This window comes from Eutrema salsugineum, unplaced genomic scaffold (genome assembly GCF_000478725.1).
Source record: "Eutrema salsugineum unplaced genomic scaffold, Eutsalg1_0 scaffold_3, whole genome shotgun sequence".
In the NCBI taxonomy this organism is placed as follows: Eukaryota; Viridiplantae; Streptophyta; class Magnoliopsida; order Brassicales; family Brassicaceae; genus Eutrema; species Eutrema salsugineum.
The window spans coordinates 5,230,273-5,246,625 of NW_006256756.1; the positions used below are offsets into that span (position 1 = coordinate 5,230,273).

A 16,353-nucleotide genomic window follows, 5' to 3' on the forward strand; every position below is an offset into this window, starting at 1 on the left:
TCATCTGATCATCCCTAAATTTAGAGACATTATAGAGGAGACAACTAGTTTTCCAATGCAATTAACAATGAAATCAATTCAACGGTTAGATCTCCAGATATTATCAATGCACTAAAGGTGAAGCAACACAGTCCGGAAGGTGAAGTAGCTCCCACCCGCGGCTGAAGCCTCTTACACCGCGGCTGCAACATCCTCACCTGCGGTGGACTCATTTCCGAGCCTCAGAAACCTAACTCAAGGCTTAAGTCACTTCCTTCACTTATTCTACAAACCCTAGACGCTCAGAGAAGAGGAGAGACTATAAATACATTGTCTTTAGGTATTTACAACTTAGTCTCTTTCATGCTTTAGATAGAGTACTCATTTTTGGGTTTTGGGTTTTAGGGTTTACTTTAATACAATTGTAGAAGGCTTTCTCGCCAACTCTGTCTTCAATAAGAGAAGGTTTTCTTCATCCTTTATCTTTTTACTTTACTGATTTTTCTATTTCAAAACCAATGATGATGTTAAGCTCAGCTATGTATGAGTAGTTGCCTTGTTGGGTAAAGGGCCATCAAAAGGGATCCCATGATCGAAAACATCTAGGTTTTTTAGATTAAGGATTTTATTTTAAAAAATGATTCTCTCCTTCATCCTGATCCTAATGTTGTATGCTGGATTGATTACCTAGCATTTAATCTAAGGTTTAATCAGAGCCACGACAGTGATGTATCAGATTGCCTGATCTGGATCTTATGGACATGACCATCATAGGAGACGAAAGCTACCTACAGAGGGGACGTGAGCCGAGATGAATTCTGTTTAGTTAATGCATGATCTCTCTTGTGGCAAGAGACAAAAGCTACTTGTCGAGTTTGAGTGATTAGATGATTAGGGTAACGACAGTTGGCTATTCTTACCTGTGTCTATTGTAGTTCCAGAATCATAGAATATCCTTTTCTAAATTCCATATGTTATAGATCATAAAACCTAGAGATAAACCCTAATACCCAGCGCCTTTAATCTATTGTTGGACAACCTTTTTCTTTTGGGTTTTTTTTTATTTCTTGCTTAGTTTAGTAGAATTAGTGACACACAAAACCCCTTTTAATCTGATTAGGTCTACAAATGTTTTTAGCATCAGTTAGAAATACTCAACACAAAAATCCATGTGAATCCGATCCCTAAGTACTGCTGCGTTTGCTGTGAATTTGCAGCTTGTTTAGGATAAAGCTTGTAGTTTCCCACTGCACCCACATCAAGCAGTTGCACATATAAATTATAAGGCAGCCACCATATCACCCAACAAGATGTGTACCATCAATCAAAACCACGGGTCTTAAGTACCTCAATCTAGCAAGTGAGGAAGCATACGAGATGAATAGATACTTGAACTCTAACAACCATTTTTTTTCCACCACAAACTGTGCTTTGCAAAGAGTTCAAGGGTTAGAGCTTTGTAGATTTTCCAGATAAGACGGCAGCAATGGATAACTGTCAGACACTGATCCAAAACCTTCTCAAGTGCAACTTCCCTGCATCTCCATGCCTTCCAATAGGAAATATTCACCTGGAACTCCTGAAGCATGATCCGTTGAATCTCAATTAGATCTGGTCCTTTTTGCCCTACCATAAATTTTTTTTTGTATTAGCTCCCCAATAACCTGCGTAGTTGCTTGCTTGTGGTATTGTTGGCGATCGTCAGTCGGGCATGCGTGTTCCAGGTTCGCCTTTTAATCTGGAAGTTTCCATTTGCATCCATGCAGGAAGCGTATACGCGCTAAGAACACGTTGGATTAACGCAAACAAACTCTATGTATCTCATGGTTGAACAAGTAGTCTTGAAGTTGTTGAATATGCGATTGATTGCATGAATTGTCATTCCGATTTTGCACTTCACTTTGCTTCTGAATATCTGGGCTACAAAAATCTCATCTCCCCCATAGTGAACATCTCTCAAATCACTGTTTATTCATGTAAATGGAGGTAGTCGGCTTAAGTTATATTTGAAAAATAGACAACTATGCACATAACGGACTACATATATATTCAATTACGTACCATCTTCTGGAATTTCATCCACTACTGGCAGAACATCCCTTCGGAACATGGCCAGGGTCTCTTCGGTTTCAGTGAAAACACTATTCATCGTCTCCGCTGCCCAACTAAACCTAACCGAAGAATGACTACATTCACCTCTCTCTCTAGGCCTTCACCATCCGCTACGAAGCCGGATTCGTAACGGTTTTCTTTAGCCTTCCCTTTCCGTTAACATTTACAGATATCACTGTCTTTTCTAATTGTTTCATCCACTGCAAAATTATGCAAGGCTTCATCGTTGTTTTCAGAAAATTCATCATCACATTGGTCAAACTCAACCTCCTCACCTTCAAGACAGATTACAACCAACTCATCCAGCTTCTCACACCCTTCTACACAGCACAGAAATATTTGAACAAGAAATAACTATTTTTCAAGATAAATAACTATCTCAATTTAGTCTACCTTTCTAACATAAATTCCTTCAACTAATATGAAACAACATAAAAAGGTAGATGAGTATGACTGCACAATCGTTAACTCTTATAAATGAAGTAGTCAAATATTACTAAACCATTTACAAATTCCACATCATGAAGTAGTTCTTTATCACCACATGTGAGTACCAAATAACCATATATGTTGTTGGGCCGAAATTATTAAAGCCTAGTAAGGGTGAAGAGGAAATGAAGTGAGTGTGTAAGTGGTGTTGTCCCACATTGATGGATTATTGGGAAAAGCTCTAGTATATATTAAGAGTTGTTTCATACATGTTTGAATAACATGTGAGAGAAAAGAGGAAGCCCCACACGCGAGCCGCCGCCGCCGCCAAGCCAAGCCGGGCCGAGCCGGGCTGGGTGCGAGTGCGGGTCGTGTTGGTCGAATGGGCCTTCGGGCCTAAGGCGGGTATTCTTTTTGGGCCATATTTTTATGAGCGTTTGGTCAACGTTTTTAAGTTGACTTTCTGCATATGTTTTTGATTCAGTCAAAAGACTATTGGATATTCATTATCCCCACAAAAACGTAACAGATTGTGATTAATCACATATTGCTGATATTTCGCCTTTGACTACGCTAAATTTATGGCCGAGATTCGTGTTTTACTGGCGGATTTTTTGGAATTTTTGGAGATTGCTCAAGTCTCTTCCTCCGCTATATATACACGACCTCTTCTTTCATTTTTCATACTACACACCTCTCATTTTCTTCTCTGAAATTTTTGCAACAGTCTCTCTCCCTCTCTTTCTTTATTTTTCGTAAGTTCTCTGCCAAGAGTATAGTAGAACTAGTTCGTTTAGATACGTGTCTCTTAGTGCTGTTCAAAACGGATAAGTTTGGTTGTATATATCCTCCGACTCTTGGATCACAAAAACTCGTCGCACGACGGGCGATTCAAAGAGTTAAGGAAAGAGATCATAGTCTCGCCTCCACTCGTTTCTCTTTACCTTAACGTTTTATTTAATCTCGTATTTCAATCGCTATTTTGTAGTGTTTGATTTATTTTGGTCCTACATTCTTAACTCTTTGAATACGTTCTTGTTATATAAACATTGAATGGATTGATTACGAGTATTTTCTTCAAACGTTATTTTTTATTTTATTACTCTCCATCTCTAATCGTCACCCACCTGTGATCAAACTCTCATTGGAGGTTTAAAATAAAAAATTGCATGGTTGTGGTGCTTATCGACCTTATTTGATAGCGATTTGAGTTGGATTTTAGAAATATTATACATATAATATTTATAATTGTATTCTTTTAAACTCGTTTTTATTCTGAAAATTCTGCTGAGTATACATATTATATCTGCGGATTGTACTTTGTATACTTCTTAAAATCGTTTCTAATCTGCGGAATGTGTTTCTTTTCAGAAATGGAAAACGAAACTCTAAATGTCTCCTCAGTTGATCAGACTACCACTGTTGGGACTGAACAGATCCAGTTTGGGACTTTCCCACCAGTGAATGTGGTTATTCCACCTCCGATCTCTGCTATGTCCAAACTGCGGTTACTGGACAGTATCAATTGGTTCAGATGCCAGCGGTAACTACAGTAGCTGTCCTTCCCGACAAGTTCGATGGCAGCAACTTTAAGATGTGGCAGAAGAAGATATTCTTCTATCTGGCCATACTTAAGCTGGAGAAGTACACCTGTGAAGAGAAACCTATTCTCTCATCAGATAATGATGATTCTTATGCACTTGCGAGCTAGTTAGCATGGGAACACGGAGACTTCTTGTGCAAAGGATACATTCAGTGTCGTCTTGCTGATGCACTATTCAAGGTGTATAGCAATGTTGAGACGTCTAAAGAACTATGGGATTCTCTAGACAAAAAGTATCGCACGGAAGATGCTGGATCTCAGAAATACGCTGTGGCAAAATTTCTAAATTACAAAATGGTGGATTCCAGACCAATAATGGATCAAGTGGGAAAGGTACAAACTCTTCTCAATGATCCATGCTGAGGGGATGAGGCTGTGTGAGACCAATCAGGTCGCATGCATCATTGAGAAGCTTCCACCTCATTGGACGGTCTTCAAAAACTATCTGAAGCTGAAGAAGAAGTGGATGAGTCTAGAAGAGCTAACCATGAAGCTCCATATGGAGTCAACAAACCGAAAGAACCTCGGAGTAGGTGTGGAAATTTACTAACCCAATACGAATGTTGTGGAACACCAACACAAAGGGCGCCAGAACAAAGGACGCCAAGACAAATGAAAGGGCAAAGTACCACCACAGAACTCACAGAAGATCAAAAAGAAGAAATTTGGTGGTATTGAAAGCTCACAAAAGTTCGCTGGAACATGTCACAATTGTGGCAAGACAGGCCACAAATCCTTTGAGTGCCGCAGCAAAAAGGCTCCAAAGAAACATGAAGCTAATCTCGCCTATCCAGACATGTGTGCGATGATCACTGAAGCAAATGTTGCTAAAAGCCATCCCAAGGCTTGGTGGTTCGATACTGGTGCAACCAGGCACATTTGCTTGGACAGGTCAATGTTCTCTGCCTACACCAAGAACAAGAGTTATGAGAAGCTATTTATGGGAAACTCTGTGACATCAAAGATTGAAGGTTATGGGAAAGTTGTTCTGAAGCTTACCTCTGTACGTGAGCTCACCCTAACACATGTGGTCCATGTGTCGGACATGCGCAAGAATTTGATCTCTGGATCTCTCATGAGTAAGCATGGATTTACCAATAAGTTAGAGGCGGATAAGCTGGTGCTATCCAAGAATGGGATGTATATGGGGAAAAGGTTTGTTACTGATGGTCTTTTTAAGAAGTGTGTTGAAGCTGTTCGCAGCGATGTTGTAACCGAGGCTTCCACCTCGAAAATGAATGAGAATAAGAAACCAGTTGCTTATATGTCTGAGTTTTTTACTTTATGGCATGAACGTTTAGGACATGTTAACTTCAAAACTATGAGTAGATTGATGAACATGAATATGATTCCTAAACACAAAATAAGTAAAGACAAATGTGATATTTGTGTTCAAGCTGAACTCAGTAAAACACCATCACCTAACGTGGAAAGAACAACTGAACCTCTAAGTTTAATTCACACTGATTTATATGACTTAAAATATGTGCAAAGTAGAGGTGGGAAGAAGTATTTTGTAACCTTCATAGATGATTGCACAAGATATTGTTATGTATATCTACTAAGCAGTAAAAATGAAGCTTTGGAGAAATTCAAACAATATAAGTAAGAAGTGGAAAACCAACTTAATAAAACTATTAAAATAGTTCGAAGTGATAGAGGAGGAGAATATGATGAACCTTTTAATGCGTTCTGTAGGGAACATGGCATTATTCATCAAACTACCGCTCCTTATTCACCAGAGTCCAACGGAGTTGCAGAACGAAAAAATAGAACTCTAAAAGAAATGATGAATGCAATGTTGCAGGAATCTGGGTTACCCCATAACATGTAGGGGGAAGCTTTGCTTACCACAAATTATATCCTCAACAAAATACTGATAAAGTTACGGGAAAAACCCCGTACGAACTTTGGAAGGGAAGATTACCTTCGTATAAAAACTTAAAAGTGTGGGGGTGTCTAGCAAAAGTTGCAGCACCACCTCCGAAAAAGGTCACAATTGGACCTAAAACGGTAGACTGCATTTTCATCGGATATGCTCATAATAGTAGTGCCTATCGATTTCTGGTACATAAATCAGATATACCAGATATTCATGTGAATACAATAATGGAGTCAAGAAATGCTTCATTTTTTGAAAATGTGTTTCCATGCAAGGATAGAGAAAGAAATAAACGATCTCGTGATCAACGAGATGCCTTTACTTCTGGAAATGGAGCAAGCACTTTGGGCACTGCTATTAATGACGAGGAAAAAGAAGAAGAACCTAGACGGAGTAAAAGAACTCGTAAGGAAAAAACATTTGGTTCTGAGTTCTTAGTAGTTTTCCTAGCTGAAAATGAACCAAGAACATTCACAGAAGCAATGTCAACGCTAGATGGTCGTCTTTTTGGAAGGAAGCTGTCAAAGTGAGATGGACTTAATTAGACAGAATCACACTTATGAGATAACCGATCTACCACAATGGTTGAAAGCTCTAGGGTGTATATGGATTTTCAAAACAAAGTTGAAAACCGATGGATCGATAGACAAGTACAAGGCTAGGCTTGTAGTGCAAGGATTTCGACAAAAAGAAGGTCTAGATTTATTTGACACATATTCTCCGGTAACGAGAATAACTTCAATCAGAATGCTGATTGGAATTTCAGCACTGATAGATCTAGAAATGCATCAAATGGATGTGAAAACCGCATTTCTAAATGGTGATTTAGAAGAGGAAATTTACATGAAACAACCTGAAGGGTTTGTTGTCCCAGGACAAGAAAACAAAGTTTGTACACTTGTTAAATCATTGTATGGACTTAAACAAGGTCCAAAACAATGGCATGAAAAATTTGACAATGTAATGATGTCAAATGGTTTCACCATTAACGAATGTGATAAATGTATATACATCAAATTACTCCTCATGGGTATGTTTTGCTTTGCTTATACGTTGATGACATGCTCATTATTGGGAGCAATAAAGACATGATCAATCGAACTAAAAATTTGATAAGTAGCAAATTTGATATGAAGGACATGGGATTAGTTGATGTGATTCTAGGAATTAGAATTATAAGACACTCGGATGGAATAATCTTGTCCCAAGAACATTATGCTGAAAAAAATACTTGACAAAAAATTCAGGTGAACCAGTGTCACAGGTGGAATATGCAAGGGTGATCAGAAGTCTTATGTACTTAACAAACTGTACGAGACCCAATTTAGCGCACTCAGTAAATGTACTTAGTCGCTATACAAGTAATCCATGTCATAATCACTGGAAGGCCATAACTAGAGTATTGAATTATCTTAGATACACCAAAAGTTATGGGTTGCACTACGGTAAAGAAGCAGCAGTCTTAGAAGGCTATAGTGATGCCAACTGTGTTTCAGATTCTAAGAATTCGAAATCAACAAGTGCATATGTCTTTAAACTTGGTGGTGCAGCAGTATCCTGGAAATCTTCCAAACAGACTCTGTTGGCCAGATCAACCATGGAATCTGAGTTTATAGTACGAGACAAAGCCGCAGAGGAAGCAGAGCGGCTTCAGAATTTTTTGGAAGATATCCCGCTGTGAAAAAAGCCAATGTCCGCATTACGTGTACACTGTGATAGTCAGTCGGCTATATCTCGGGCACTGAATAAGCTATATAATGGTAAATCTCGTCATATTAGAAGACGCCATAAAACCGTTAGACATTTGATCTCGACTGGTGTACTCAAGTTAGACTACATCAAATCAGCTGAAAATCTAGCAGACTCGTTTACAAAAAGTATGGCGCGAGATCAAGTTGTTAAATCATCAAGAGGAGTGGGTTTAAAGCCTATAGATAAAAGTGACGCCTGATGGTAACCCTACCTATGTGACTGGAGATCCCAAGATCTAGGTTCAAAGGGAAAACGAAATCAAGCGGATTCAGAAGTGAGCACTGTGAAACTATGCTTGTTCCCAGTTCCTAAGATGATAAACAGTGCTACCTGTGAGTGTTAAGGTTAAGCTGTAGCTTTTAATGATTCCATAGTTTTGAGATATTCGTAAAGTACTACAGGTTACTTCTTAAAAACAAAACTAATGGCAGATCACCTAATGAGTGTGAAATGGGGCCATTTCTAGGACAATGAAAGGAAGGCTATATTCTCCAAGTTCACTCATGAAACCAGGAATGTTCAAGGCCAAAATGATCACAATAGAGACCTCAAGTTCTACGAGAAAATGTTGCTGTGCGATCACTGTTGTCTCGGTTTACATCAAAGTATGGGTGGTTCAAGACATCATGTACATGTCCTGGCCGAGTAAACCCGACAAATATTAAAAATGATGGGTTCAAAGCTGAAAAATGCTACCTCTCAGATACATTTGCATTTTCGCATACTCTCGGAAGTCTGTCTAGTCTAGTCAGAGTCGTGTCTAGTCTAGTCGAATTAAGTTTTATCGAGTCAGTTGAGTCTTCATATGTTTAGAGTCATTTCTCTTCATGTGGGGGACTGTTGGGCCGAAATTATTAAAGCCCAGTAAGGGTGAAGAGGAAATGAAGTGAGTGTGTAAGTGGTGTTGTCCCACATCGATGGATTATTGGGGAAAGCTCTAGTATATATTAAGAGTCGTTTCATACATGTTTGAATAACATGTGAGAGAAAAGAGGAAGCCCCACGCGCGCGCCGCTGCCGCCTAGCCAGGCCGGGCGCGGGCGCAGGTCGTGTTGGTCGAATGGGCCTTCGGGCCCAAGGCGGTATATTTTTATGAGCGTTTGGTCAATGTTTTTAGGTTGACTTTCTTCATATGTTTTTGATTCAGTCAAAAGAATATTGGATATTCATTATCCCCACAAAAACTTAACAGATTGTTATTAATCACAGATTGCTGATTTTTCGCCTTTGACTACGCTAAATTTATGGCCGAGATTCGTGTTTGACTTGCGGATTTTTTGGGATTTTTGGAGACTGCTCAAGTCTCTTCCTCCGCTATATATACACGACCTCTTCTCTCATTTTTCATACTACACACCTCACATTTTCTTCTCTGAAATTTTTGCAACAGTCTCTCACCCTCTCTTTCTTTATTTTAGTCCTCTTCCGAGAGTATAGTAGAACTAGTTCGTTTAGATCCGTATTTCTTAGTGCTGTTGAAAACAGATAAGTTTGGTTGTATCCTGTGACTCTTGGATCACAAAAACCCGTCGCACTACGGGCGATTCAAAGATTTAAGGAAAGAGATCATAGTCTCGCCTCCACTCGTTTCTCTTTGCCTTAACGTTTTATTTGATCTCGTATTTCAATCGCTATTTCTTAGTGTTCGATTTATTTTGGTCCTACATATATTACTCAGATAATCATGTTTCACTTAGATAAACATTACTAACCCGTTTACAAATTTCACATCATGAAGTAGACTACTTTATAACCATATATGTTTACCAAATAACCGTATATGCTACTTAGATAATCATATTCATTAGTAATCGACTACTAGTTATGGAATATGAATACTTTACAAAACTTACCATCATCGTCTGCGTCATCGTCTTCTGAGTTTGGAAGAAACACCAGAGCCGTCTCATTCAAATGATCAGCCACATTCAGAGTTGTCTTCTTCACCCTCTGAGAGACATTCTCAGTCACATATTCGTCCACCATTACGCATAGGTTTAGTTGGTCTATCTCAGACCGCATTTCCGCCAAAAGTAAAACATCCTCGTCGCAGCGAATAGAAACTGATGGTGTGTCTTTTCCATTATCCATTAGCATGTTTGTGAGAGCAATGACCACGTCTTCTGCTATTTCCATTTTCTCTTTTACGACTTGCACCACCTCCGAATACGTCATTCTTGCGCTTAGGAAAGCACCTATGGTGTTCCTTTTTTTCAGCCAGAGAAGTCCACACACCATCGCACCCTTCAAACTATTCTCCAATCACGAGGAAAACATTCTGTCTTCCAACCATCTGTATCTCGATAGTTTTGTACAGTTACTAAATAGAACAAGTAATACAATCTCAAGATAGGCAAAATTTATACTAGGAAGTAGACAAACCTTTTTTCACCTCCGAAATGAGAAGGGGCGGTCTATAAAATTGTTGACTGGCTATTTATTTGATCAAAGAAGAGGTCCCTCAAAATTAACCTAGTATGATACACGATTATCGATGATTATAAAAGTTATGAATGTCATTGTCGAAAGTAAAGGCTAACGTATGAATGCCATTGTATAAAATAGATGCTAGTGTTGTGAATTATCTAAGAATTGAAATTTATGTATTGTGTCAGAAAAAGCAACGTTGGAGAGAAAGGAGCAAGGGGTTTACTGTAATTTTCTACCATTTTTTAGTTGACTATTGCTATGGATTGAATTGATTGATTTTGGTTGCTAATTACCTAATTCGGTCTTGAGAAGATGCTATTCTTGCAAATCATTCTTTATTCAACACGTTGAAATATGAGAAAATTGAGTCCACAGCATCACATAGTCCAATTAAAAGCGCGAATATTATATAGATAACTTCTAAACGGTTTAAGTATATCGAGATGATAAAAAAGATTATAAATGGACACGTGTTGTTTTTTGATTTGACGTTTTGTTTTCTGAGATTATTATGTCATCTAATCATCAATTTAACTTTTTTCTACAACTATTATAAATTGAACACTCATGATGAGAATTTTTATAACTAAAAACAAAAAAACTGTAAAGTTCAGGAATTTTATTGATAAAAATCTCGATTGTTAGAATTTATAATAGGTCAAAAATGGATCGAATGCGATGGAATGCCAATCATCGCATCTGCTTTGTTTATGCGGTTGAACAGCTTGGTGGAATTTATCGTAAGTTTTTTTTCTAGTTTTGTATGATTTTCCAAAATAAAATCAGGAAAATCATTAAACAGATTGCTACCGGAATTATCAAATGTTGTTTTCAATTTATCATTAGATACATATCCTTTTCAATTTTCCGATTAGACAATTCTCTCTATATTCTCTGTTTTTGTTTTGTGTGATATCATCATATTTGTTAAATGATGCAGCGTATCTACGTCATTCCTTTTCTGTTTTGGCTTTGGTTTTTAGTTACATTCCTTTTCTTTAAATCTTTTCCTTTCTTTAGATAAACTTTGATTTATTCCTTTTCTTAATTGCTTTAGGGTTTTGCTTTACTATAAGTATAGTCGATATCTCAACTTGTGAGAATACGACTTATTGAATTATTAATCTAAGAAGCACTTTGCTCTCTTAAACCTCTTGCTTTCGGCTAGAACATCGGTTCTCAACGAACTCAAGATCGTGTATTTCGTTTGGGCATTCGCATACTAAACAATCGAAATCACAAATCCTATCGGTTACTATCCTTTGCTCTATCATTAAATCCGGGGATTGGAAAAATTAGGTGGATAATGTTTTTTATATATAAGAGCCACATAACAATCCTAGATCTAGAGTTTTGGGCTAAACATTATTTTATTTTAATTTAAATTCAACTTGTATTAATCATCGTAAATGCAGAAGCAACTCCTAAAAGAATTTTGGAGGTAATGAATATAGGAGGACTCACTATATCACATGTGAAGAGCTATCTCCAGGTCTGAAAATATATATATGATATATTCATAAATTGCATCATTTAATGTACATATTCTAGTCCAAATCATGTCTCATTTGCATGCATTTTAGGTCTTTAAGCATTGTTTTAGGACTTAGGAGATTGCATTAGGTCCAAGAGAGTTTTGCATGTTTTGGAGTGTTAAACAGGTGCTTTTGGAGTTTATTTGGAGTGGAGGATGTGATTTAGATGAAGAAATGGAGTTGAACTTATCAAAAATGGTGAAAAGGAGCAATTTTGGGTTTCTCGGCAAAATGATGTACTGATGGCCGAAGATTCTCGGCCAAAATCCTTCCCGCGGGTAGCTTTCTCGGCCAAAAACACGTACCGCGGTCAAGTCTCTCGGCCAAAAATCTCGGGTGCAGATACATTTCCGAAATCGCGTCACCGGAAGCTCTTGCCGGCCGATTCAGCTTACAGGGTCTTCAGAAACGATGGAGATAACTGAGTCAAGAACCCAGGACAGGTTGAATCAGGGCAATTGGAGCACTGAGCTGAAAGATACGGTCATCGGAAGACAGACCTCTCTCGCATCCATTCCGGAGCAATCCGATACTCCTGAATGACCGCCTGTCCGGGGAACCTTCCGGTCGGATTCAGTTGTCAGGGGCTTCATCAAAGTTGGAGAAGATTGGATCATGGTTCCGGAGCAAGTGGAATCATGGAATTTGGACGCGTGAGCAGAACGTTAAGCTCGTCGGAAGAAACTCCTGTCTCGCTGCCGTCTTGGACCGACCCGATGAGCTCCGACGAATGCGACGGACGGCGCACTTCCAGGCCGATTCGATTTACGAGGCCTTCATGCGAATCAGAGATATTTAAGTCCTGTTTTCAGAACGTCCAAGATCATTCAATTCGGAGCTATGAGCAGAAAGATACGGTCTCCGGAATGGACACATGTCTAGACGTCTCTCTCTGATCGTGTAAATGCATTGCAAAGATGAGCCCTCCAGGAAGCCTTACACTTCCCAAGCACCAAAGCTTCCTTCACAAAAGTTAGAGATATATGCGTCCGCTGTCCTCTGCAACTGGAATCACTCAATCCGGACAAGTATCTTAGAAGTTACACTCTCCGGAATACGAAGTGGTCCTAGCTGCTCTGAATGCTGCGAGAAAGCCTTGCGACTTGGTTAACTCGCAGGCCTGAAGACGAATACCTGGAAATTGATGCTGCAAGTTGAGAAGTGCGGGTAAGCTATCAATGGATGAGGTCTGAGGCTCCCGAGCAAGAAAATTGCTGAGTCCACAATATTGCGACTTGGGCATGCTACCTGGGAGACACTGGAACCAAGCCGCATGATCACTCGCAATCTACTCCGACTTGAGCCTGCGACCTGAGGTTAATGGAGACCAACCCGCACGGTTTGTACATTCCCCAGAAACCGCCTTGGTCCTGCGAGTTGAGGAGGAAAAAGATTAAGCCGCAGCAAGACTCGCAAAACACTTCTACTTGGGCGTGCGGCTAAGACAAAGCGATTTAAGTCTCACAAGATAAGTTCTTCATCTACTGCGACTTGGGCATGCTACCTGGGAGACACTGGACCAACCCGCACACTTTCCACTTTATCCATTAAAGCCGGGTCAGGACCCAGTTTGTCCTGGGCTGACCCGGTCCATTAGCACTTAGTATATATAGTTTTTTGGAGAAAAACCCTAGGGATCTTATCTTCTACTTAGTTTTCTCTCTAGTTTTCTTTCCTTTTTAGTGTAAAACGTTTTTTTATTAAGAGATATCTCAAGTATTTAATCAATCTAAGTCTGTTTCTTATCATCTCATCATCTCATTTCTACTTCTAATCATGATTAACATCATCTCTTGCAAAAGATTAGATGTGTTCTTCATGATTAGTGAGTAGTCATCTTTTTAAACTTCTAGGTGTGTAGATTAGGGTGCTTAGATGTTTGATTTGTGATGTTTAGGGTTTAGATTCTCATTTCATTTCCTTAGTTAGCTGCTCCTAATGCCAGATTTCCTTGGGAAAGTGAAATCAGGGTAATGCACCAAAAGTGTTTGATGAAATGCCTGAAAGAGCTAACTTAAGGGTTTATGTTTTAAATTCCATGGGAATGTTTGTTTGAAGCATAAATGACATATTAGAACCATTTCTTAATGCTCATTAGTTCATATTTCACAAATGAGAATTTGGTTTGAAAGTGGATTAGTGTAGAGATTAATGCCTTCATGAGAGGATTAGTCTAGATTAGAGTTCTAAGTTGAAATGTTTGAGATCATGTGATTGCTTGTTATGTCTATCTGTATAAGATTCAGTCTTCTTGGTTGAGAGATTGTTTGGTCACTTATTATGCTTGATGCATTATGCTTGTTGATTACTTGATTATATCTAATGGTTGTTAGACTTGATTAAGTAATTAGCAAATGGATTATTGTCATGGGAATGAATTAATCTGATTAAGAAGCCTAGACTAAAGAGTAGCAAGTGTTGCATTATGTTCTTAGCATCATGATTCAATATCTAAAGCACCCTAATCAATGATCACATCTAGAGGTTTATCTTTCATCATTTGTTTAATCATCATCACTTTGTTTTGTTTGCTTGCTTTGTTTAGTTCATTAATCATTGCTTGTTTGTTTCTTGTTTATGCTTTCTTGTTGCTGGTTTCACCAAACTCATCTTTCATTCAGCTTGACTTAAGAACTTGTCACATAAACTAGTGTCTAGCAAACACACATTTGGATTGATACCCTTTGTACTACAAATGACATAAGGGATTGATAACCCATCTAAGACCTAAAAATCTTAGTTATCAATTGGCGCTGTTGCCATATTGTTTGGGGATTGTTAGCATTAGTCTCTGATAGTTTTTGAGATCAAGTTTCTTTTGTTTTACTGATCACCTTTTAAGTTCTGTCTTTGTTCTCAGGTTTATGATCACAAGAAGCCAAGCCAGAAGACAAAGAGAAAGAGCTGTTCACTTGGAGAGGTTAGGAATGAATCAGCAAGTTGGGAATGAGCATCAGGCTCACGAAGCTGATCAAGGTCAAAGAGCTGGTAATGGGATTGGAATTCAGGCTCAACAGGCTCAGGTCCATCAGGGACACGCTCAGGGTAACCAGAACCAAGACCGACCTCAGGTTAATCCACCACAGCCCCACCTAAACCCACCCATACGTCATCAGCCCCAACCAGTCTTTGTTGGTGAGAATGACCGAGCTTATGCACACCAGTATGGAGCAGGAATCAGGCCACCTCCTGTCCAAAACAACAACTTTGAGGTGAAGGCCTCTTGTATCAATATGGTTCAGAATCAGAAGTTCCATGGCTTACGTATGGAGGATCCCTTGGAGCATCTGGATCAGTTTAACAGAGTTTGTGATCTCACTAAGATCAATGGGGTATCTGAAGACAGCTTCAAACTGAGATTGTTCCCATTCAGCCTTGGAGATAAGGCACATCAGTGGGAAAAGAACCTCCCAAGAGGATCCATCCACACATGGGAGCAATGCAAGATTGCCTTTCTATCCAAGTTCTTCTCAAGCTCAAGGACTGCAAAGCTAAGGAACCAGATTTCCAGCTTCACACAACATTCTAATGAGACCTTTGGAGAAGCTTTGGACAGGTTTAGAAGCTACACAAGTAAGTGTCCACATCATGGCTTTTCAGAAGCCTCCCTCCTTAGCACTTTGTATACAGGAGCTGTTCCTAAGATCATGATTCAGTTGGACACAGCATCAAATGGAAATTTCTTGGCAAAAGAAATCAATGCAGCTATGGAACTTGTTGAGAACTTAGCCATGAGCCAAGACACTTATGGGGAAGATTATGATAGAAGCTATAGAGGAGAAGATTCTGGTAGACACCAAGGGCTGGAAGAGAAGTTTAAAGTGTTGAATATAAAGCTTGACAAAGCCCTAGCTGCCACTCAAAAGCCTATACACTATGTGAGTGAGGAGAAGAGATGCTTCACAAATATCAATGAAGAGGGTCTCACTCAAGAGGAGTTGCACTTCATTGGGAATCAAAACAAGTTCAATGGGAATCAAAACAAGTTCAATGGTTACAACAACTTCAACAACCACCAGAACTTGTCCTATAGGAGCAACAATGTTGCCAACCCCCAAGACCAAATATACCCTCCTCAAAGCTTTGCTCAACAGAATCAGTACCAAAATAACTCCCAAGGTCAACAGGGTTTTCCGCAACCAGCGGTTCAGAATCAAGGGAATAGCTTCACAAATCAAGTCAGCCTTCAGCCAAAGGCTCCACCTCCTGGTTTTGGCCCACCAACTGTTCAACAAAGTCCTGATTTCAATGTTGTTCTCCAACAGCTCTTACTAGGACAACAAAAGATGGTATCTGACCTGGAAACACTGGGCGCTGAACTAAAGTCTATTAAAAAGAACAAGGGCATCTGCACTTCTGAACCACAAGTCTCTCTTCCTGGTAAAGCTCTTCAAAACTCAAAAGATTATTGCAATGCCATCTACTCCAATGATGACCATTCAGCTGCTGTGCAAGAGACTGAAGACCTCCTTTATGGTCAAGTTTGTACTGAGAATGCACACACTCAAGTGGATGAGGACACCATTATAGATGATTTCATGGGCTTCTTACATGAACTCAATGAGGACATTGAGAGCAAAAGTGTGGGGGCAGCCGGTTCAGTTCTTTCTGTTCAGCAAGGGAATGATTCA

At 39.2% G+C, this 16,353-nt stretch overlaps 1 protein-coding gene and 1 non-coding gene across 2 annotated transcripts; one reads left to right on the forward strand and one right to left on the reverse strand.

Moving 5' to 3' along the window:
• Window positions 1–3,893: 3,893 nt before the first annotated feature.
• LOC112085292 lies at window positions 3,894–7,686 on the forward strand. Its single transcript, XM_024154496.1, has 5 exons — window positions 3,894–4,038; window positions 4,266–4,456; window positions 4,515–4,652; window positions 4,845–5,278; window positions 7,422–7,686. Exons 1-5 carry the CDS (start codon window positions 3,894–3,896, stop codon window positions 7,684–7,686), a joined length of 1,173 nt encoding a protein of 390 aa, XP_024010264.1.
• A 7,524-nt stretch (window positions 7,687–15,210) lies between these two features.
• Window positions 15,211–15,317, reverse strand: LOC112085747. Its single transcript, XR_002899046.1, has one exon. It is a non-coding gene; the product is annotated as a small nucleolar RNA R71 (small nucleolar RNA).
• Window positions 15,318–16,353: the final 1,036 nt, after the last annotated feature.